This window comes from Rosa chinensis, chromosome 3 (assembly GCF_002994745.2).
Source record: "Rosa chinensis cultivar Old Blush chromosome 3, RchiOBHm-V2, whole genome shotgun sequence".
In the NCBI taxonomy this organism is placed as follows: Eukaryota; Viridiplantae; Streptophyta; class Magnoliopsida; order Rosales; family Rosaceae; genus Rosa; species Rosa chinensis.
This window is the reverse complement of record NC_037090.1, coordinates 40,219,550-40,243,630: the sequence shown is the minus strand read 5'-3', so window position 1 is coordinate 40,243,630 and position 24,081 is coordinate 40,219,550. Positions and strand designations below refer to the sequence as shown.

The 24,081-nt window shown below is 39.9% G+C and overlaps 1 protein-coding gene across 1 annotated transcript; it reads right to left on the bottom strand.

The window, feature by feature from the left end:
• Positions 1-13,459: 13,459 nt before the first annotated feature.
• LOC112193535 (protein RSI-1) lies at positions 13,460-14,538 on the bottom strand. The gene is made up of 2 exons (XM_024333717.1): positions 14,379-14,538; positions 13,460-14,125 (listed from the first exon to the last, which is right to left on the bottom strand). The coding sequence occupies exons 1-2, from the start codon at positions 14,454-14,456 to the stop codon at positions 13,919-13,921; spliced, it is 285 nt and encodes a 94-aa protein (XP_024189485.1). The 5' UTR covers positions 14,457-14,538; the 3' UTR covers positions 13,460-13,918.
• Between the last annotated feature and the right edge of the window lie 9,543 nt (positions 14,539-24,081).

Below are 24,081 nucleotides of genomic sequence, written 5' to 3'. Positions count from 1 at the left end.
AGTGGGACAAAAATAACCTTGGTCGAAGGGGAAAAAGAGCACAACACACCCTTCACGTTTCGAGACCATACATGTAGACATTTCCTCCTGATATTTGCATCTCCCCATGATGACGATGGTCATGAGAGTTCGGATAACCTCCGCAAACGATGCTACCAACATGTTTCTCAAAAGTGGAATTTAGGCAATGACTTAGTGAGCAAGTCTGCCACACTGTCCTCATATCGAACCTCATTTACTTTGATCTTGAGGAGAGTCTGTTGTTACTTATTATACTTGGTGTTGTCGCTTTTGATGTAGCCTTGTTTCATTCGTTCAAAATAAGCAACATTATCCTAAATGCTCGTAGGCCCATCTATGGTAGACTTCAAACCACAGTTGTTCGAACATGCGTAATTATGGATCCAATCCATATACATTCACGAGCCATTTCGTGAACAACAATAATCTCTGCATGGTTAGAAGATATAGCGACTAGGGTCTATTTTGTAGACCTCCAAGATATCGCGGTCTTTACCCATGGTGAACACTTAACCATTTTGAGAATTATCTTGGTGTGGGTCAGAGAGATACCTAGCATCAACAAAACCTTCCAAAATACTTATGTCGTTTTGGGATGGGGATGAATGACGTAGGCTAGTGTTGGTGGCATTCCTGGTGTCTAATGGATCTGAATCCATCATCTTTCTGTAGGGATAGGATAAATCCATATCAATCGTACATCTTAAATATCAAAAGATATCTTTTACACCAATCCAATGGCGTTGCGTTGGTGCAGAGCTATACCTAGCTAACAAGTTCATTGCAAATACGATGTCTGGTCTTGTGCATTGAGCTAAGTACAATAATGCATCTATTGTACTCAAGCAGGGCACCTTTTCCTCTAGCACATCTTCGTCATCATCCTATGAAGATGATCCTTTTCAAAATCAAGACTACGAACGATCATGGGGGTGCTTGAAGGCTTGACCTTGTCAAAACGCCTAAGCATCTATCAACACGATGCTCAAGTTCGAAACCGAGACATAATTGTGATCTCCCAAGATTCTTAATCTCAAATTAGGATTTCAAGTGCTCAGTAGTTTCCCTTTAACTCTTTAAGGTCTTACAATGAAGATTATGTATCCAACATGAGCCGCGATAGAATCCAGACTTGTCATAGAAACGAAGGGCATTCACATATCCCTTCCTAATCAAGTAGTCACTTTAGTTAGCATTTAACCCTATTTGAAAACTCGCTCCATGGTCTAGAGCCACTTGACTTGGGTAAATGAAATTCACTATGAACCTTCATGTATATTTTGTATGTAGATCCCCATAGAGGTACGTAGTGACCACATTCGTAAACTGCATATTCAGTTATTTGGAAACTACCAAATTGACAAGATAGTGGAGTGCAATGACATCCATTACGAGAGAATATGTCTCATCGTAGTCGATTGCAGGGCGTTTAGTGAGAAGCCTTGCTCCATAAGGCGAGATTACCATCTCTTTTTCTCATCACGCTTTCTAACGAAGACCCATTGGTCAACAAGTTTTATGTTTAGGAGGTGTTGGTATCACTGGCTCAAAAACCTTCCTCTTCGTTAGAGAATTCAACTTAACCTGGATTGCATATTTTCATTTAGGTCAAATCTCTCTATGTTGGCATTCATTCATCAACGGAGTGTGATTCAATATCATCTGACTCAACAAACTCATGCGCTATGAAATGCGCGAATATATCATCAATTATGATGGAGTTTCTATCCCACGTCTCATGTACACTAGTGTAATTTTCATAGAGCTCTATATTCTCAAGAATAGGTTCTGACGTTGAGGCGTCCCCCAACGATAACCATAATCCGAAAGATTCTCATGAGATGGATTTTGAGTGTTGATGATCCAAGGATTGGGTTGTGCCAAAGTATCTGTGACGTCCCGAACCCGAATTTACCAGTTTACAAGTCTTTCGATGGGTAAACGACATTTACATTTACTTTTTGGCTCTGTTTCGACATTTTAGGGGGCCCTAAAAGTTGACTTTTTGTTCGGGTCAAAATTTGGGAAAATGTTCTTCATGGAAGTCGTAGAGGATGTTAAACTGAGCGCGTGCATATGTGGTACGTAAAAATCGGAGTTCGTATGTGAAAGTTACAAGCGAAATAGTAAAGTTACTGTTCATTGGTAGAAAGTATAAATTTGAATTTTTACTGTTGGGGGCCGGTAACTTTCTTTTCCTCTCTCTCTCCTCCTCCCCGCGTTTTCCTCTCTTCTTCGGCGATCTGCAGCTCCGGCCTTCTCTTCTTTTCCGGCCACCTGGTGGTGCAAGCTTGGTGTCAGTAGACTCGTCTCCTCCTCCTGGACGCGCCTGCGGTGATGAATCGTCGAGTTTTGGCTGGAAAACTGCAAACCAAGGCCGAGGAGTTTACTGTAGCAGTTTGGGATTTCCGTCGATTTCCGGCGATTCCGGCCATCTCCGGCCACCAAACCGGCGTCGAAGGAGCGGTTTTTCCCAAGGATCATGTTGCCCCTAGCCTTGAGCCACGATTTGCAGTGTAGAGGAAGAATCGACGATTGGAAGATTACGGTCACTATTCACAGTTTGAGTTCAAGTTTCTCCTTAATTGTTGAGGTACTTCCGCTCATTTTCTAACTTGGTTACAGTTGAAAGAATTATTGGGTCCGTTGAGTAGGTGCTGCTGCCAAAGTTTGGTGGCCATCGGAGCTGGTGGCGGTGGCGGCGGTGCCGCCACTGTGGGCGGCGGTAGCGGTGGCTAGGGTAGCTTTTTAATTTCAATTTCTGGCTAGTTAAATTCTATAATTATCATAGAGCTTGTATGTGAAGTTTGGTGAATTTTGGAGAAGCTTGGAATTAATTATGAATTTTTGAAGTTTAGGGTTTCGATTATCGAATTACGAGAATCCGACCGTCGGATATCTCTCGGTTCTGCCTTGGAACCTTTAAATTAACGAATTGGTATTAGTGGTATAATTTGGGTTGCATCCAAGGAGAAGTGGAGATGTAATTATGAGGAATTGATTTTAGGAATCGTATTAATTTGTCGAATAACTATTCACGGAATATAATTGTGTACAGGGCGATGTACCGAGCTATTGCTCGACGAAGGAACTCGTATGCATGGTCGCCTAAATAGTACTGTGAGTGGACATTTGTTTTTAAATTAATTCCGCATGTAGTATTATTATTATTTTCTTCCAATTGAGATTTAATTATGTTTTGAATATTAGAGATTTAGTTTATCGAGATTTATTTATGGATTACGAGATTAGTATTGAAATTCCTTCCCGAGGGCTTTTAGTAGATTTTTGAGTTAGTCATTCATGAGTTATTGAGTTGGGAAATGATTTTCGGGAAGTGACTGATTCGGAAAAATATTATGAGAATTATTGTTTTCGAATATCAGTTTTTATGAAGATATACGAGTGCGATGGATTTAGCAAATATTTGAGCATGATTGATTTATCGAGATTTATTGGGTTTTGAATTCCGCACTTATCAGACTTGGGTTAGATGGAACTTTCTTTCCGAAAGCAATTATTGAATTATAGAGTATGTGATTATGCTTTCGAGGATTTATTGAGATATCGAGGATTGAGTTAGCGAGTTATTACTGAGTTATGCTTTCGGTGAATTATTATTGATTTATTGAGGTAATATCGAGTTTCTTTCCGAAAGCAAGTGATTGAAAGAGGTTATTTTCAGTTCTTGAGGAGGCTATTCAGTTTATTAAGGAGGCCAGTTTTGGCGCATGCGTATCTTACCTAGTTGGCAGTCCCTTCTAGGTAATAGTCTGGTTGGCAGTCCCTTCCAGACTACAGCTCGGTTGGCAGTCCCATCCGATGCGTCACCTGGTTGGCAGTCCCTTCCAGATGACATGAGGTAGTTAGTCGGCAGTCCCGTCTACTACCTGTGGTTAGTCGGCAGTTCCGTCTACTACATGTGGCTAGTTGGCAGTCCCATCTATCCACCGCCTCCTATTCCGGTTGGCAGTCCCTTCCGATGCGTCATCTGGGTGGCAGTCCCTCCTAGATGGCATGAGATGACTAGGCAGCAGTCCTTTCTAGTCATCAAACGAGCCTCATGAAAAGGATGTTTTTATAAGGATTGAGGATGAGATTTTAAGAGATTTCAAGATGTTCTTGTTACGTGATTGAGATTTCAGTAAAGAGGATGATTAAAAGTATTTCCAAGATTGTTACTGCATGCGAGGTTTTAGAGAATAACTTGGGAAAGCATTAAGTTTTACTTATTCATTTGAAATTACTTATTTTTCGTCCACTCACTCTAACGGATTTTAAATGTTTTCCCCTGGGCCCTTCGGTTTTAAATGCCCAGTTTGCAGGCCAGTTTAGCTTGAGGTCGAGCGTACTTGGGGTTGAGGCATAGCTGTCATAGCTTCCGCATTATAAAAGCATCGGTCATTTTCTTGCTTTCTATTCTCTTGTTCGCCTGTATATTAGATTGCTCTGATAACCTATGAGATTAATATTCTTAAATTCAGAATTGTTTATGAAATGAGATATGTGAGATGTTGTGATATAGGGAGCAGGGTGGCTCCAGGAGAATAAGGATGGATGATTTAGAAGTGTGGATATTTTTCTACAGGATTTGGGTTGTCCATTTTTAGGGGAAGTTCTGTCAATTTTTGGTAGAATTTCTTCTATAGTGGGCCCCGCAGGGCCTCTTCGGGTTTCAGGCTGAAAACCGGGGCGGGTCCTGTCAGTATCCTTCTAACCCACGGGCCTCCCACGCATCCTAGCTGGGGCCATGACCAGTAATGCTAGAGTGCCACTCTCTATAGCATTGGCTCCAGGCATACCTCCGTGTAGGGTGGCGCTACGTCCTCTCATAGGGATGTCCATCTTTGCAGGCATGTTTGCAGCAAATATGTATGATCTGGTCACTTTAGCGGGGATCGAGATGAGACATAGTGGAGACAGACCATGACAATTCCTGTTGTTCTTGCTGAACATTAGTGTTCTTATCTCCCCCTAACGATGGGAAGACTGTCTTATCAAAGTGACAATCCGCAAATCTAGTGGTAAGGAGATTGCCCAGCAAATGTATTAAGTGGTTGTCACGCCCCTGATTTTACACACATGAAAATCGATATATATAACCCCATAATTATATATGCGTGAACGTCCAGTCATCAATACAAAATACCTGAAATCTTTTTCCCTTAAACTTACACACATATTGATGTCCTGAACCCTCAAAGTTAATATACACTCGCATCCAAAGAGTTATATATTACACAAGCTTACGAATTAAATTGTCAACAACAAAATAAAACGTAAAGGCTGCTCAGAGTAACTATACAACGGAAGTCCTTATCAAAGGTAAAGTCACAAAGATGGCTTCCTACCGTAAAGCTGCTAACTCGCTGCCTCAACCTCGATTATCCTAACCTGCAGGATTAACCCCTATACAGTTTGAATAGTGTACCGGGTTGCCACACAACAAACCCGGTAAGCTTTTGCAAGCCCGTATGAGTAACTCAAAACACACATGCACCACTCACGCCAAAAACGAGGAAAATCTTTCAACTCGCGAATAAAGAAAACATACCATGCTTCCAAAATCAATACTCTTTTCCCAAAAGAAACAACGAAAGTCATACCGTGACAAAATCATATAAATCGTTAACCTAACAATTAGAATAGGATAAATCGATCCAACCTGGATAAAACAATAATTAGGTCCAACCTGGACAAAACAGCAAATAGGTCCAACCTGGACAAAATATCAAATCGGTCCAACCTGGACAAAATATGTACCCAGGAGTCTTAAGTAACCTACTTAGATCCCTAAAGTACGATGGCAGACAGACTAGAGCTCTAACTGAATCGTAACCTGTCACCCGGCCAAGGTTCAATCTTACGATATAATATTGCCATGAGGATGCAACCTGCAACCCCGGATCCTTAGGCCAACCTGACCCTCAGATCAAAACGTCAAATCAAATCAAAAGGAGAAATCACAACCTGTGACTCTCAAATCCTCAGACCACCGGTCGTCAGATCAAAACATTAAATCAATTCAAAAGGAGAAATCACAACCTGTGACTCTCAAATCCTCAGACCACCGGTCGTCAGATCAAAACGTTAAATCAATTCAAAAGGAGAAATCACAACCTGTGACTCTCAAATCCTCAAACACTTTTCAAAACAATAGAAATACCATTTCCCACCAATTGTTTTCCAAAAGCCACAACCCAAAACAATAAAAAGCATCGTTTCATGCATATTGTTTCACAAATCCACAACTAATACATGAATACGTATGTATATATATACATCCCATAATATATATATATATATACACACATAGTCATCTACTCAGAAATGTCACTAATACCGTCTACAGTTTGCAGTTAACCAATTAACTCTCAAAACAATAAGGTATTCCCGTTCGTGAATGAACTTCGTGAGATTACTCACCTCAGAATCCCGCTGCGTCTTCAATACAGAACCGAACTAACACTATCACCAACAACTCGTCCAATTCACCTTTAGAAGCACCTAATCACCAATGATCTCAAATTAGTAACGATTCACAAATGATTTAAGTCTGAAACCCTTGTTTTGAACTAAAATCCCCAAAGTGGCGCCAATCGAGGCGAAACCACATCCGAGACCTCCCAAAGTCTCCGGAATACGTCCACGATCGATGTGACCAAACCACAAGTCGATCGGACGCTCAAATCCTCACGGATAGCATAAATTGGTCGGTATGAAACTGCAAAAATCATAATAATTCCAAACGAACTCCAAAACTTGCATATTATATATCGAAACGCTCGTATCAACGAGTAGAACATATATAATAACAGAAACAGTTCCTTAAGTGGCCGGAACACCGCCGGAACGCCACCACAGACGGTGGTGCACTGCCGCCGGCCAAAAACACATTATTTCACAAAACTCCCAACATCAAAAAGCTTCATCTAAGCATGCTTGTGAACTTTCATAACTGGATCGAAGTCAGAAAACAAGCCTAAGGGATCGAAAACTACCTCACAAGCCGTGAACAGTGATCCCAACTGAGTTGATCGAAGTTTCACGTGAATTGATCCAAACAACCACCAAGGATCGATCGGCGAGGCTGCTCTGAGCCCAACCAAGGAGACTCGAAGCCCTGCCGACGTCGGAATAAAGATTTCCGGTCGGGTCCGAAAACACCAACCTGCACCGCCTTGTAGCGCCGCCGTGGAGGAGAATCGAAGCTAGAGGACACCAGAGGGACGACCAGACGGAGGAGACGATGCTATCTGGAAAGTTTCGTCGCCGGAGACCGCCGCAGTTCGCCGGAAAAGTCGGGTCGGATCGTCCGGGTTCGGGTCGGGTCAGTCTGAAATCTTCGATACTGAAGGTAGCAGCCGAGAGAGAAGAGAGAGAGAAAGGATTTCCGGAAAAGGAAACAAATGAAAATAGTAAGTTTCTCCTTCGGGAAACTTTTCTTCCAATGGCCATAACTTCCTCATACGAACTCCGATTCTCACGTTCCACATGTCCACGAACTCGTATCGACGCGCTCTACAACTTTCGTGAAGGAAGTTTTCGGAGAATACCTACGAATAAAAAGTCAACCTTTGACAACCTCCTAAAACCATATTCTTCAATTAATTATTCGCCCAAAACACTTCCGCTCCATCCACGAGCCACGAAACCGTCCAACAACCATAAATTAGATTCCGGAAATTCCTCGGAAAATAAATACGAATTTCTGGGGCATCACAGTGGTAGACGATTGTTGGAGTCTTAAATCCAACTTAGTTGCCCATTTGTCTGTAAGGACCTATTATAGTGCGCTGTGGAGATGCAATTGGCACATAAATGGCACACTCAAATATGCGTAAGTACGAGATACTAGTATCCAGTCACTAGCTATAACGTAGAGGTAGATTGAGTGGCGATAGGTCGTAGACAAATTAGCATAGCTACATGCGATATAGCATCACCCCAAGCGGATATAAGGTGATTGTGCACATTATCAATGTCTGGGCTACCATTGTAGTCATTTTCGCGAGACCATTTAGGTGTGTTCATAGGAATATAATGTCCAACATCAGTCCCAATGCAATAACCATCGAAAGTCTTTGACTCTCTAGCATTGTCAAGTCCAATTGACTGAATAGGATGATCCGAGAAGTGAACCTATTGTCTTATGATATGTGCTAGGAGTGTAGCATAAGCAACATTACAAATGCACAATAGCACAACACGTGACCAGCGTGTTTGTGTGTCAACCAACTTCATGAGATATTTAAATGTCTACAAGTTGGTTGAACCAGTCCACAGAATCCCCATGGATTCTATGTAAGAACAGAATGAGTATGTTTATATCCTTTGCATAGGACGGTCTCATTCCTAATTTCCCTAATGAACGGGCTTTGTAAAACGAGCGAGAGGCCTTAGAAGCAACCAATGAGAATTTTGGTTGGACCTGAGCGTCTGAAACGCTATTTGAAACAAAGTTGGTGATTGCACCATCACCATGATGGACGTCGTCCATGGTGTCATGGATAGGGACTGTGCCAGCCTTAGGCTGGTAGTGGACCGAGGCGGTGCCAGAGGTGACAGTGGCGGTCACACTTAGTCCAAGAATCAACTTTTGGTTCATGCTTTGTTTCGCTCGAAAGAATGGATGTCCGTGTGAAGTATTTAGTAAACGGATCATCATGACTATGATGACCTATCCTGTCGTGACAAAGCTAATATGTGTCTAAATCTAAGAGATCTTCTCTCATAACTTTATTGGATTTAATAGCTCGAATAGTAACATAGATCCACTAGAGCGACACATAAACTTCTCTAAGATGCGCCTTTGTTTGCAATTATTAGAGGTATTGCAAAGGAACTAATTTTTGTTCTCTAAATGTGTTTTCGCATGAAAACCGTTGGCTTGAATAGCTCAATAGGGTTCGATTTTCCCTAAGAGTGTAGAGAGTTTCTGCGACAGGATGACCTATCCTATCGTGACAAAGCTAATATGTGTCTAAATCTAAGAGATCTTCTCTCATAACTTTATTGGATTTAATAGCTCGAATAGTAACATAGAATCCACTAGAGCGACACATAAACTTCTCTAAGATGCGCCTTTGTTTGCAATTATTAAAGGTATTGCAAAGGAACTAATTTTCGTTCTCTAAATGTGTTTCCTCACGAAAACCGTTGACTTGAATAGCTCAATATGGTTCGATTTGCCCTAAGAGTGTAGAGAGTTTCTACGACAGTAATCAAGGAGCCATTTGGCAAGTGGAAATTAGGCTATTCCATGTCCTTGAACAAATCCTGATGGCCCAGCCATCGTAATCACAAAGTAATATGCTTAGAATCAAAATGGAGTCATAATGAAAAGAACTCAAAATTTTATTCATAAGCCAACGGAGTACATCATTGTCTCTTAACCATTAAGAAAATCTAATCCAAATGCTAGCTAATGCAAAATAAAGGTAGTCGTTTGACTTCTTTGGGTAATTCCAAAATAAATATGACTAGGTGAGTAGAGAGATGTCAGTGGAGCAAACCTCACTTAAGTACCACTTATCTCAAAACCTTCCTAGACATCATACTCATTTTGGGTGAGGTTATGTGAAGAAAAACTAAAGCAGTGGCATTTACTGCAAAATATATAGTAATTGCCTATTACATCTCTTGGAAATAATAAAGACTTAAACATAATTGACAATCTATTGATCCCAGCTAAATTTGAAGTCTTCAACCCTTCACTCTAGATTATCTTCTTGATCTTCTTGTTCCACATAGTGAGCTTCTCTTGCTTCATAATATGCTTTGTAGGCGATGACAATTTCTTCACGAGCTCAACAAATGTGTGCCTAATGACCGGATACTCCACATTGGGAACATTCATCTCTACACTTAGACTCCATTGATTGAGGCGATTTGAAAGCTTTATAAGGATTGCTCTTAGTGTTGGTGGCGCCACCAACATGGCCAGAGGCATTGCCTCCCTCTCTCTTTCCACGTTAACCTTTTCGGTTCCGTGTTTGCCTATTTTTGCGGTTACCTTCCTTAGTAAAGCGATTATATGGACCAGAACGTCCAGAAGTATCCCTAAGATTAGGGTTTCACTCTTGGCACCCTCTCTTAGGGGCGCGACTATAATTGGATTCCAAAATATGCTCTGTTTCCACGGATCTTGAATTATAGTTCTTCACAAGAATGTTCTCATGCTTTTCAGCGACATTCATAGTTCCAATGAGCTTATAAAACCTTGTGATCCATCCTGCAGTAATATCGATTCGATAGTTCTTAGCAACCATCAATGCAGAGACGGGGAAGGTAGAGAGAGTCTTCTCAATCAACATCGCATCTGTGATATCTTTTCCACAGAATTCCATTAAAGATTTAATGCGAAGTGCTTCCAAGTTATAGTCAATAACTAACTTGAAATCACAGAAGCGGAGGCTATGCCATCTCACTTCTAGTTCAGGAAGCAGGGGGTCACAGACGTTGCCAAATCTTTTTTCAAGTGAGACCCACAGCCTTCTGGGGTCTTCTTTATTCATATACTTGCACTGGAGCGAATCATCCACATGACGAGTTATTAGGATGATGACTTTCGCCTTATTTGCCTCTAAGGCTGCTCTATTTGCTTCCAAAGCTTGAGTTTGCTCAACAGTTAACACGTCCTCGCTAGGCTCGAGAATCGTGTCCAAGATTCTATCGACCTTGAGATGCTGGTGGACATCAAGAAACCACTTATGATATCCAGAGCCATTTGTTCCCAATGAAGTGAAATTCAATTTGTTCAGGTTACTCATCCTCAAAGAGAACAAGAAAAAAGTTAGTTTCGGAATGAAAAAGGCTACCACGAAAACAATAAAAATTTCTGAGCGTAGTCACTTCTAAGAAATTTGATTCCTAGACGTATTGGATTATTTGGATTATATCGAAACAATGATATAAGTGGTCGATCATAAATTCTCTACAAACTCTAAGTTTGAAGATCTCAACAAGCTCCAAGCTTGTAGTGAGTACGAACTCCCATAGTTCGGCTTTTGGTCTCCCCTATGAAGAAGAAAGGAGGGTAGGAGAGGAAGGTTGCAAGTCCCCGAGAAAAAAGAAGAAAAAAACAATTAAAAAACTTAAAAAACGGGAACTAATAAAACCTTCGGGCCTGCTCCTCTTTCTTTCTCTTCGGGCTTCCCCCCTTTTTTTTTTTTTTTTTTTTTCTGCTGACGTGGGCTACACCTGTTTGGGCCGCGTCTCTCCTCTGGCCGACTTCTCCTTGTGTTTGTCTCCCTTTTTTTCTTTCCTTATTTTGTCTAGCAGTGGGCCGCCGTCCTTTTTTTTAGAGTTAATTGCTGCTTACTCCCTATACTTATAGGGTTTTATCGTTTCAGTCCCTGACCTTCGAATTTCACCCAAAAAGTCCCTGAACTCCCAATTTCCTCCCAAGTGGTCCCTGCCGTCAAGACTCCGTCAAATATTCCGTTATCTTGCTGACGTGGCGGTCTTTTCCCCCCTAAAAAGTCTATTATACCCTCACTTACTCTTTTTTTTTTTTGAATTTCTTTTTTCTCTCTCTCTTTTTTCTTTTTTTCTTTTTACCTCTTCTTCTTCCAGCTATTTCTCCTCCTCTATTTATCTCCTCCTCTCCTCCTTCACCAACACCAATGCCACCCACCACCTCCATCATCTGCAAGAGAAAAGTAAAAACAAACTAAACTCATGTCTATAATTTAATCGCAACCAAACCAGTAAATGAAGCAACAATCATCTCAAATCTTTAAAATGTAATACAATACCCCAATTGCAAATCCAATACCACACAAGAAGAACAAAGCCAAACTCGACAAGTTATACAGCCCAGCCACAGATCTATAAACAAAAGTAAGAACCTTCATATGCATGGGTAAGGCCACCAGATTGATTCTATGGAGTTAATGTAAAACAATCTTATAGTTTCACAAATATTCACATATCAAGCATTCATAATCAGTAAACATTTGGTGCTTGTAGCCACAGTAACAACCGGCATAGTTCGAAGATTGAAGATGCAACAGTGAATCACATTTTAAACTCAGTTTAACAATTCTAATATTAGCTTAGGCTCAAAACAAAATTCTTCAAATCACAAATTCCCAAACCAAAACCAGTCCGGCTCTATAAAGAACAAAACTTTAACAAATTCAGATTCATACAATACAAATTAACCATTTCAGATTCACATCTGCACGAACCAGATCCCAGAATCACATAAACACAGAGAAATTGAAATGAGGAGATCGGAAACAAAAACAAAGAATATGAATGGATTGGAGACAAAGATATATAGATACCTGATCTGGTTGAGAGCAGTGACCTCAGATTTGAGCTTGGAGATTTTATCAGTGGCAGGCTGGCAGCCATTGCTGAACTAACACACAAGCTTTTCAAATCTCTAGAGAAAACGAAAACGAATTAAGAGATCAGAGAGAGAGAGAGAGAGATAGTTGATGGTGGTACTCTTCTTCTCCGATCTCGTCCCAAAGATGTTCTTGTTCGACCTTCGAACTCACCTCCACTTCTCTCCCAAGCTTCTCGATCTTGTTGTGGCACTGCGAGGAGGTCTTGAACGGCGAGACCAGTGGGAATTGGGAGGCGAGGGTGGTGGCGACGTCATCCCAGTCGGTGGAGGCCGAGAGAGGACCACTTGTCCTTGAAGATGGAGATGAGGGCTTCGGCCTCGTTGTCGGTCCAGCACAGCGATGGGGGGTTAGGGAGGACATTGGGTGTGGGATAAGGAGAGAAGGGAGGTCGTAGGTTAGGAGAGGAATGAGGGTTGTGATGGGGGTAGTGGGTGGCGTTGGCGTCTCCGAAGGTTTGGAGAAGGAGAGAGAACTGAGTTTTGTTTTTGGAAGAAGAAGACGGATAACCAAAGGAGGAGAGAAAAGCTGGAAGAAGAAAAATAAAATGAAAAAAAAGAGAGACAAAAAATAAATTAAAAAAACAAAAAGAGTAAGTGAGGGTATAATAGACTTTTTAGGGGGGAAACGACCGCCACGTCAGCAAGGTAATGGAGTATTTGACGGATGTTTGACGGCAGGGACTAATTGGGAGGAAATTGGGAGTTCATGGATTTTTTAGGTGAAATTCGAAGGCCAAGGACTGAAACGATGAAACCTTATAAGTATAGGGAGTAAACAGTATTTAACTCTTTTTTTTATCTTTCTTTTCTTCCTTTCTGGTAGTGAGCCACGTCCCTTCTTTTCTCTTTCTCTCTTTTTGTTCTTTTCCTTCTTTCTGGCAAGTGGGCGGGCTTCCTCCTTTTCTTTTTGTTTTTTTTTTTCCTTTCTTTTTCTATGACTTTTGGGCGAGAGGGTCTTATTCCTTCTTCTTCTGTTTTTTTCTTTTGACAGCGGGGGTTGTGAGAGTTTGAAGGCTACGATATTAGGGTTTTAAGGTTAGGGATTCGTGCTGATAACGTGTTCAAGAAAAACTAAAATTGGAAGATAATTGAGTCGTACTTTCATTGATAATATGAGTCTCTTTATATAGAGAGGATTACAAGGCATCGAATAAGAGTTGTACAAAGAAACATAATATTACATTGATTGGATATCTCCAAGATTCTCTGATATTATCTCTAATTCTAACCCTATTACCACTAGATCAAGTAACCTAGAGTTTAGGCCAAACAAGTAGTTGAACACTATTTTCATTTTTATAGAAGTTACAAAAGTTATAAAGAAAAAATAATAAAGCCACAGTATATTGCACCGCCTAATCTGGGTGTAAGATGGATTTACAGCCTAGAGGGTAGCAAACACTAAAGTGGTAATTAATTGAAAACAATAATTGCTGCCATAATTGATTCATAAAACTAGACTTTAATTAATGGCAGAAATGGAAGCAATTGTATGCTTTATTACTACTAATTTTGGGGCCGCGGAAGGAATTTGAATCAGGGGCATTTGGGTTTTCCTTCTTGGGTCTTCCAGTTGTTGTAGCAAGGGCATACTTGCTTGTGGCCGTAAGTTCCTGGAGGTACACAAAGGCATTTGGCACAGCACTTTTCGCAGAAGAACTTGCATGGCTTCTTGTGCGATGTCGCCGAGCACCGATACGTACATTTTGGTTTGCAATCTTGAGGACGAAGCTTGGTGTAAGCCTGTGAATGAGCGACCAAAAACGCAGACTAGATTAGAGATCATGTTCTAGCTATAATGCTATATAACAGATGACGAAGATAGGTTGGATCAGTGCAATGTACCCAAGCGAGTCGAGATCGTGAGTCGAGATCTGATCAGCTCACATCACGACTCAATCTCGATTATGGTACAGCCTTACACAGTTCAAAACCCAGTATTGGTTTACTGTTTACATGCATGTTTGAAGATGCAAGGATGAAATTGATAATATACCTCAGCCACAGGAGAGAGTGTGACTAGAAGAAGCAGAGAAAGCAGCAGCAGGAGGGAGGTGTACGGACGTCCTGCCATTGCTTACTTGTGTTTCTCACAAAGCACTAGGGGATAGAGATATGGTTGGTTTGTGGTTTCAACGAATGATGATCGAGTAGGTTATTTATAGGGATTTACAGCCCCAATTAAATCAAATTAAGGGAATGCCCGCGCGGGGTTTGAGGCGTGGAATGAGGGAGGGAGTGAGCGTTGAAGGCGCCGTGTCTCTTGTTTTATTTTTGTTGGGGCTTCTTTGTCAACTTTCACATGCATGTTTGTTACTGTTCTCCTCTTTACCATTTTCTTCCGAACAGATCCAATCTTCTTTTTTGTCCTTTATTTTAGATCTTCTTTATTGTTCTTTATGGGGCACAACGACTATGCAGATCTAGTTTATGCTTTCGGAGATAGGGGTCTCAAGTTGGGTCTCCACTGTGGTCTCTGTTGCAGCAGTGCCTTTACATGGTGGGTGTTTGGGGTCCAAAAAATTCGAAGACTATTTTTGAGTGAAACGATAATAGTTTAGATTTCTTTTTATTTGTATGGCTCTAGAGCAATGCATCATTTGTAAATACCTCATTAAATAATATGTGAAATTAGTTACACAGTCTTTTTTTGTAGTGCCTCAAAAGGGTGTGTTATAATCAATAAATTTTTCTTTTAATATACCCTCGTCTTCTCATAAAAATATATTAGATCATTTGACTTGTGAGGATCAAACCCTACAGTCCTAGACTAGAAGGCATAAAGACGGTTTTTACAAAATTCAACTACAAAGAGGAAGAAAGTGGGGAGAATGAACCCGAAAGAAAGCTAGACTGGTAAAGGCTTTAGGTATCATTAATGGTGACTAAAGAAACATGGTATTAAAATTAGGTGCGCCTCAAGGCATGAAAAGCGCTAATCTGCAGTCATATTGCGTCCGTTTTGATGGCAAAGCGCGCTTATAAGACTTTTAATGCACAGAAGGCATTGAAAATTGGGGGAAGACATGTGTGCAAAGAATTTTTTTTCTTTTCTTTTGGGTCAGCACAGCTTTCTGTATCTGTTTCTAGACTCCCCTTTGAGTTTAAATTGATGTTTTATAGTTCTATTTCAATCGATAAGTATCACACATTTTTCTTTCTCATCTTTTGCTGATAATTTGATAAGTAGAAAATTGAGTTTGAATTGAGTATCATTTGATATGTATAGTTGAGTTTGAGTTGAGTTCAAATTATGAATCTAATATGCATAAATTATAGTATAATTAGTTGTATCCAGCGATTTTCATGTATATATGTTCTTGGTTGGTTTTTGTTTAGAACTTTGATTTAGAGAAATTAGGATGATAGAAATTAAGAAACATTTTTAAGGGTTAGCACAGAAGCCATATGAGATTGTTTATTAAACAAGTATGTATTAACCAATTAATTATGAGTTGCTAACCCAATTATAGGCTTAATTATGCAAAAAACACACCATGGAAGGTGCTATATATTCATTGATTAGATAAATGAACACTATGCCTTATTTTACTTAAGCAAGCATTTTACTTATTTTACTTGGCTTTATTTTTAATGCTATATAAATATTTCTTTGTTTTTTTTTTTTTTTTGACTCTGGATGATAATGTAACTCCCCACCCCACCTCATCCTTGATGTCAGTGAGATTTGGACCCGTGATCTCCACAGTTTTAGTTAGGCTAGCTAACCAACAAGCCACGGCTCACCTATTATTTATTTGTTATTATGCGTCGTAATTTACACCTTAACGAAACTCTCCAAAAAAACGTCTTGATCACGCCTTAAGCATTTTAAAACATTACTTTGGACACCGCAACTGAAAAGAGAGCCAAACAAACATTTATTCATGTAAAATGTTAATGTGATTTTATTTATACTCATAAAAAAAAAAAAGCCTATTTTGCTTTGAACCAAAGGGTATCTATATATCGAAAAAAAAAAGGCTCACGTGGTCCTTTCGCAGTACGGTGGGCATGTGAAACAACATGGCCTTTATTCTCAAAAAATAAAAATAATAAATAAATAAATTAAACATTAAAAATTAAAAAAAAAATTGAAAAAAAGAAGAAGAGAGCATGGCCTTTATTACTTGTACTGATTTTTTGCGCAAGTCACCGACTAAAAATAGCAACCCCAATTATTAGTTTTAGATTAGGCTTCGGTGTCAACCATCATTCAGACATTACTTATTAGTTAATTAATTCTAAAGACTTTTACGCATGTTAGATTACATCATCCTTTGATTCCTTTCCTAGGGGCTGATTTAATTAACGGCCCCACAACTTGGATTATGGTTTACAGCTCAAAAATAGTCTTTGTATTATTTATAACTTAAAAGATGGCCAAAATTTTAATTTTAATTTTGTGTTTGTAAAAAAACAGGAGTATCAACTGTTTGAAACCTTTTTTTTTTTGAACGGATGTTTGAAACTTTTAGTGAGAGAGGATCAACATCTTGAATTAAAGTAAAACGGTTGTCACATACCAACTTCTGCTGAGCTTTTTGCTTCAATTTTCTATATTGCTTGAGGTATTTGGAACTGTCGTAATAAACTAATATTTAAGCATCTTCAAGTTTCTCCTGCTTCTTGTGTGTTTCAAGCGTTTTTGCTAAGTTCTAGCTACCTACAGGCTGATCCTAGATCTCTCTTCCAAAGGTTTCAAAATATTTTCATATCAAATGGCAGCCTTCTAAGGTTAATCAAGTCAAGCTGAACTTTGATGGTTCTGTACGAAATGGTTTAGCAGTAATTGGATTTGTTATTCGCAATGAGGACAGTAATCCTTTGTTTGCAGCTAATAGACATATAGGAAATGCTAATGTCCTTGTGGCGGAGGCTATGGCCTTACGGGATGGTTTACACACTTGTCTTCTGCACCAGCATCCTAATGTAATGATAGGAGCATAAAATGCGACGTTTATAATGTTTAAACCCTATATTTTGCTAAGTTATTTCCTTTATCTTGATCAATTTAACTTAGTTAGTGTTTTACAAGTAAAATGGAGTCTCAAGGTCCAAAAATGACTAAGGAAGGCACAAGTGGTGCAGAAATGGAAAAGAAATGAAGAAATGGAAGTTCTCCCAATTTGACTAGGAAAAAGAATCCTAGTTGGAGTAGGAATCAGAAGCTGACTTGGATTCAAACTTTTAAGTCGCGGAAATTAGAAGTTCTACTTGGACAAGGAAACCCAATTCTACTCACATAAGGAATCCTAGTGTGACAAGGAGTCCCAGTTGGATAAGGATTACTCAAGAAGGTTCCGGAAGAGTGTAGAAGAATCGCAGAAAAGAAGTTTGTATTCAACTAGGAAACCTACTTGTATATGGAGTTCTACTCATACTAGGAGAGCCTTGGAACATTCATGAAGCATCTAGAAGTCTCAAGAAGATCATATGCCGTGCACATGGAAGAAGAATACACTTTGAATTCGGTTTTGAGAGAAACATGGAGTTAGAATTCGAAGTGGAAAAGGATTGAGGAATTTCCGTGAGATTCTTGAAGGTTCTAGGGAGTTCTTGACGTCTTATTCTTCAATAAGGCATGGAAGACATGTGAGAGGCATGTGATATGAAAGAAAACCGAATTGGACTTAAGTTGTGCTTTAAAAGTCAAATCCATTACAGAATCGGAAATCTGCCTGTGCAGATCAGTCAAATTCAACGGAGTATCAAAAATTGCTCAGAGCTCATAAAATTATGATATTTATATGGTTGGAAAGCTACAGATGTATAGTTTTCAGAACTTTTTACAGCTCATAAATATCTATTTTCTAGAAGAATTTATGACCATTTTAGTGCACTGAGGTCAATCCTGCCGGAAATCTGTTTTGTGACAAAGAAGTCCTAGATCAACACAAACTAAGCGAAGTCAAGTAGAAACGAATTGGGAGAGCTTTGGGACATCCTCCTATACCTAGTGTATTTGACGTCTCATGGTTACAACACTTTTCTCCACAAATTCGATTCTCACTTGCTTTCTCTCTAGTTTCAGGTTTTCGCAATCTTCAAGGAGCAAGGCCGTGCCATCACCCTCCACCACCGTGATCTTCACTTGTTGCTGTGCTAAGGAGCTGCTTTGGACCTTGGGACGTGACTAAGGGTTATTCATATACGCTTTATCATACATATAACTCACGGTTTTGTGAAATTGTTGAATGGATTTTCTATGTTTAAACCGAATCTTTTGAGTATGCAAATCTGTTTTCAAGTATAATTTTGATGTTCTATTCAATGATTGATGTGTTTATGTGTCCTTTGTCTTGATTAATTGCCGAATATATGGATTGTTGATCTGATTTTGTGCTTCATTACATGGAACGTTCTTGTGGTCCGGAACATAGGAAGACTTGCATGTAACTTGTTAGTAATTAGGTTTTATGCTTTGTAAACCCTAATTCGAATAAGTAGTAAAGGCTTGCTTAGAGTCGAAATCAGGTTATGCATGTGTTGATGAGTTTTGACATGCTTGGATTCGCATGTCTATTGATTCTTTCTTGAACTTAATGATTTGAAAAAGGGATTTTTCAACGCAGTTGCTTTGAGTGTGTGATATTGAACTTTTCAAAATAAAATTGATTTGGTGCTTTGCTCTTTCGATTTGACTTAAGAAAGAAAGTTAAAAGGGACAATGGTTGCTTTGATCTTTGTGTCTTGGTTGATAGCTTTCCATGGTAATTAAAAGAAAGATTGAGGGATGCATGAAAACGTTGAGCTTGATTGGTTCTTGATAAGTTGTTCTTCGAAAATTCTTCTTTTCCCACCTTTGTATAGAAACGATTTTATTCTTTTATTGTTTTCTGAAATTTTTATAGTTTGATCTTCAAAACCCCCTATCTTTATGTTTTCTTGTTCTTGTATATGTGTAAATAAATAAAATTGGTTTTAGGTTTCTAGGTTGCATGTTATCGTAAATAATTAAGTTAATAATCTGGAAATATGTTTTAATTTCATGAATAGTGTTTTCATGAATAGTAATATGTGTTTGTGTTATATATGGATTTCTAATTTAATTCTAACTTAACTTGTATATGTTCTAGTAATTTTCGTATGATATGTATATTCTTCTCTTTAAATTTGTCTCACATGTTAGCACCCTCAATCCCCGGTTTAGAACTATCCCTGCTTATCCTATACTAACGCTCGACATTTTCAGGGTTTAAATTGGCGATTGCTTTTGCACATATCATGTAATAATGGAAGGGGATTCCAAGCTCCTAATTGACTATATTCAAGGCAGATGCCAGATTTATTGGAGGATTCGGACTCTGATTGATGACATTAAGTCCTTGACTGCTCACTTTCAATCGGTTCTTTTCCGACACATATATCATCAGACCAATTTTGTAGCAGATCGGTTAGTTTTGGCAGCTCATTTTTGTAATAATCCTTCTGTCTGGTTCTTTTGTTTACCCCTTTCGGTGTCCCCAGTGTCCCAGTTGGATCAGCTGGAGGGGTTTTTTTTCTGTCATAAAAAAAAAAAAGTAAAACGGTTGTGTGATTTTTAGTTTCACAGGTATGAAAATTTCTAGTGTGAAAAAAATCTATAATTTCTCTCTTTGCCAATTCTAGCTAGAATTTTAGAGTCTACCCACCATCTACATCACTTCTGTCCCTTTCACTGGTCCTTGTCGAACAACATATACTTCCTTTGTCAAAAAAAAAACAAAAAACCAACATATACTTCATCCATTTATAATTCCTCTGTATCCTGTATCCCCGCGCTATATTGCTCTCTTAGGCCTTCCCTTGGTGGAAATAGTTGTGACCTAGTTCTGAATGATCACATATATTACACAACCACAAGTACATAAATAGAAGAATTAAAGGCATACTAGACATGATCTATACTATCATTAATAGAGAAGAACTTGCTTTCCATAACTGAGTTTTTGTATGATTATAATCTTGAAACATTTTTTGAAACAATGGTAATTCCATTGATAATAGCGCATGTCAAGAAGGCCATTACATACCTGTAACGTCCGAGCCCAAATTTACCAGTTTACTAGTCTTTCGGACGGTAAACGAGAGTTATTTTTATTTTCGACTCCGTTTCGACCTTTTAGGGGCCCTAAAAGTTGACTTTTTGTTCGGGTCAAAATTTGAGGAAATTTTCTTCATGAAAATCGTAGAGAACGTTAAACCGAACGCGTGCATATATTGTACGTAAAAATCAGAGTTCGTATGTGAAAGTTATAAGCTAAAAGGTAAAATTACTGTTCATGCTAAATTAATATATTAGAAAATTTACTGTGGCAGATCAGTCTACCACTCTCTCTCTCCCCTCTCCGTTTCTCTCTCCCCAACCCCGTCAGCTTTGGCCGGCGGTTTCTCCCTCGTCCGGTGATCGATTGAGGCCCTGTCTGTGGCTATGAACTCTTCTCTTCATCCTCTTTATGATAGTGGTAGTTGGGTGGCGTGATTTGGGCCGTGGGAGGTGCAGCAAGGAGGTGAACTCGAGGGGTTCAGTCGGCATTTTCTCATTTTCCAGCCATTTCAGGCCGATCCATCACCTACTCCTCGATGCTGGTTCGATCCATGACAGTGGGTATCAACGATTTGGCAGGATTAAAGCGGATCCACGGCGAGAAACCCCGTACGGATTTGATGTAATTTCGACCCTCTAGACTTGAAATTGAGTTTGGCCAGAGTTATGAAAGATGCTTAGAATGTTGAGTTGATGATGCTGGTAAAATTTGGTAGCCAGATATGGTGGTTGACCGGCGGCGCGTGGGGCCCAAGCGCAGCAGCCTGTGGCGGCACGTCGGGCCATTCCTGGTGAGTTGTTTTGGTTTGTTGGATAGTACTTGTTGTTACGAATTTACAGATATGAGTTTGATGGGAATCGGAAGAGTTTTGGTATCGATCGAAATTTCTGAAGTTCAATAGTTGGTTATTGATTTATGAGAATTCCACAGTTGGATTTCTCTCAATTCTGCCCTAGAAACTTTGAATTAAAGAATTGGTGTTAATGATGGTGTTTTGGTTAAATCGGAGAAGAAATAGAAATGTTGATTTATGAGGATTTGATGTGGAATCGTATTTAATTTCCAAATTGTTATTCACAAATTATAATTGTGTACAAAGCGACGTGCCGAGTTACTGCTCGATGTAAGAAACCAGTTGCATGGTCTCCTAAATAGTACTGTGAGTGGACATTTATTTTACATAAATTGAGCATGCAGTATTATTATTATTTTTATCCAATTAAGATTTAATTTATGATTTGAATTATTGAGTTTTATGGTTTATTGAGTTTTGATTTATTGAGATTTATTTATGAATTACGAGATTAGCACTGAAATTCCTTTCCGAGGGCTTTTAGTAGATTTTTGATTCGTGCGTTGTCTTTGTTTGAATCTCTTGACTACATCATTCATCAAATCTACAGACTTTGTCTGATATCAGTTCCTGGCTTGAATTCTAGTGATGGTGTTCCAATGATGATAATTAGCTCGTCACCATCCAGTGATAGTAATGATTAGCAGGGGTGATATGAGGATCAAGTGTGTTCGTCAGCCTTGCGTGGCGATAGTTGGGTAGTGATGGTTGCTTCGTGTTTTCCAGATCGTCAACGTGTCTGTCGTTGCGACGATGGTCACCCTCGGTGTCCTCGTCAATGGCATGTCGGGGGAGTACACATATGATAACATCATGTTCAAGAGTGGGCTATCTTCCATCAAATGGAGACATATGGACAAAGATTTGTAGATATGAACATTGAGTGTCCAGCCTCCGGTTGGTGTAGTAGGTGGAAGCCGAGGTTTGTAGTGGTAAGGATTGGTGGACTTCTCCTCTATTCCTTGCAAGCATGGTATGCTCGACCTTGTGCTCCTCCTCATAGGTGGATGTCCACTCTTGCCCAATTTGTCATTGTTTCATCTTTCATTTGTAGTCGTAGGTAAGACTCTAGACATCGAAGGTCTTTCTGGCATACTACGCTTGCTTCTTAACTGAACTAGTGAACACGCACTAAGCATCCAAGGTTCCCACAAACAGTGCCATTTGTTGGTGCCAATTTCGTCATCAACGAGTCAACTGAAGATCCGTTGAAATCCAAGTGTAAAGTGGTGGGGTTGTTTTCTTCAAGTGGGCCTATCTTTTCCTTCGATTAGTTTGACTACATGAGTAGCTTTGGTCATCTACTTGTGACTGACGGTATGCCCTGGTGGTCCTGTGCCTAATCTTGGTCGTCCACCTCTTGTGAATGAATGTATGGCCTCGGGCTTCTTTTACCTGATGTTGGGCTTCCAAGCTCCCTTGTTAGGTGAAATAGATAGTTTGGCCTTGGGCTTCCTTCGCCTGATGTTGGGCCTCCACGCTCCTTTGTTGGGTGAAGCTAATGGTCTTGCCCTGGGCTTCCTTTGCTTGATGTTGGGCGTCCAAGCTTCTTTGTTCGGTGAAACTGATAGTCTGGTCTCAGGCTCCCTTCACTTGACGTCTCGGGATTCCTCCGCTTGACATTGGGCATCCAATCTGTGGCTTGGGCGTATATCAACCTCTTCTTAAACATCCAGTCTGGCTCGGGCGTACAATATCCTCCACCTGACGTTGGGCATCCAACTCCTCGAGTTGGCGGAGCTCCATGGAAAAGACCTGCAAATGTGAATAGATGGAAGGTAATCAGAGGACCAGCCTAAGGCCGGCCAAATACACTCTGATGCCTAAGTTAGATAAGTGTGTTTGAACATTTATGGAGATTGGAGAAGAAAGAATGATGCTTAAGCATTTTGACATAAGAATGAAGTTGACATGTCAATAGAGAAAGAGGGAGAAGAGATTATGCATTTTAGCATAGCTTTGGAAGAGAAGAGAGAGTTTTTTATCCCTCCCCTTCTGCTTGTGAAGGACTGATATTTATAGGAGAAGGAGTAGTTGAGGTGGAAAGGGACGGTATGGGTTCTTCCCAAAAATGAGGGTGTCAGCCCCATAATTTCTACTTCTTGACACTCCATCTGACAGAGTTGGTGACAGGTATCACAACTATGTGGTCTCTTCCTTTCACGTCACTCTTGGGCCATGCCCACGGACCATACCTATCATTAGAGCATGACACCTGGCCTAGTAAGTGAGAGTTGGCCCTTGATTTCCGCTAACTATGTCCCATTGCAATGACTTTGTCTGAGAGTGAGTTGATAGTACAGGATTTAGCCTTGGAGCTCGTGACCATGATTCTTAGAGGTCGAGGCTTTTAAGCTTGGGGGTCGAACTATTGGTCTTGGGGTTTGAGGCTCTTGATTCCTTTGGACTATGCTTTTCTAGTAATGAGGTCGTGATATGCTTTTTCCTTGCCATCCAAGGTGGTGAATCAATCACGTGGTGACTGTCCAAGACCTAAGAGGTGGAGATCCAAGGTTGAAGACTTGGAGTACCAAAGTGAGGCATCTCACTAGTCATGGTTATTTTCATCTTAGGATTATCTTTTCTTTCTCAATGAAGGGTTTAAGTGTTGAAATGTCAGGGTCTTACGTGGACTCTTTGACATTTCAACGCGTCCTACGTAGAATGGGTTGAACAGTTAAAAGTCTTTGTCGAACCAAATTATGACATCAACACATCTACCCTGCTACGAAACCTGAAAAGGAAGCACCCTTCTCCCACAGACGAAATGGAAAACCTTATTTAGATTTCAATGATTGGAAATACAATTTTCAATG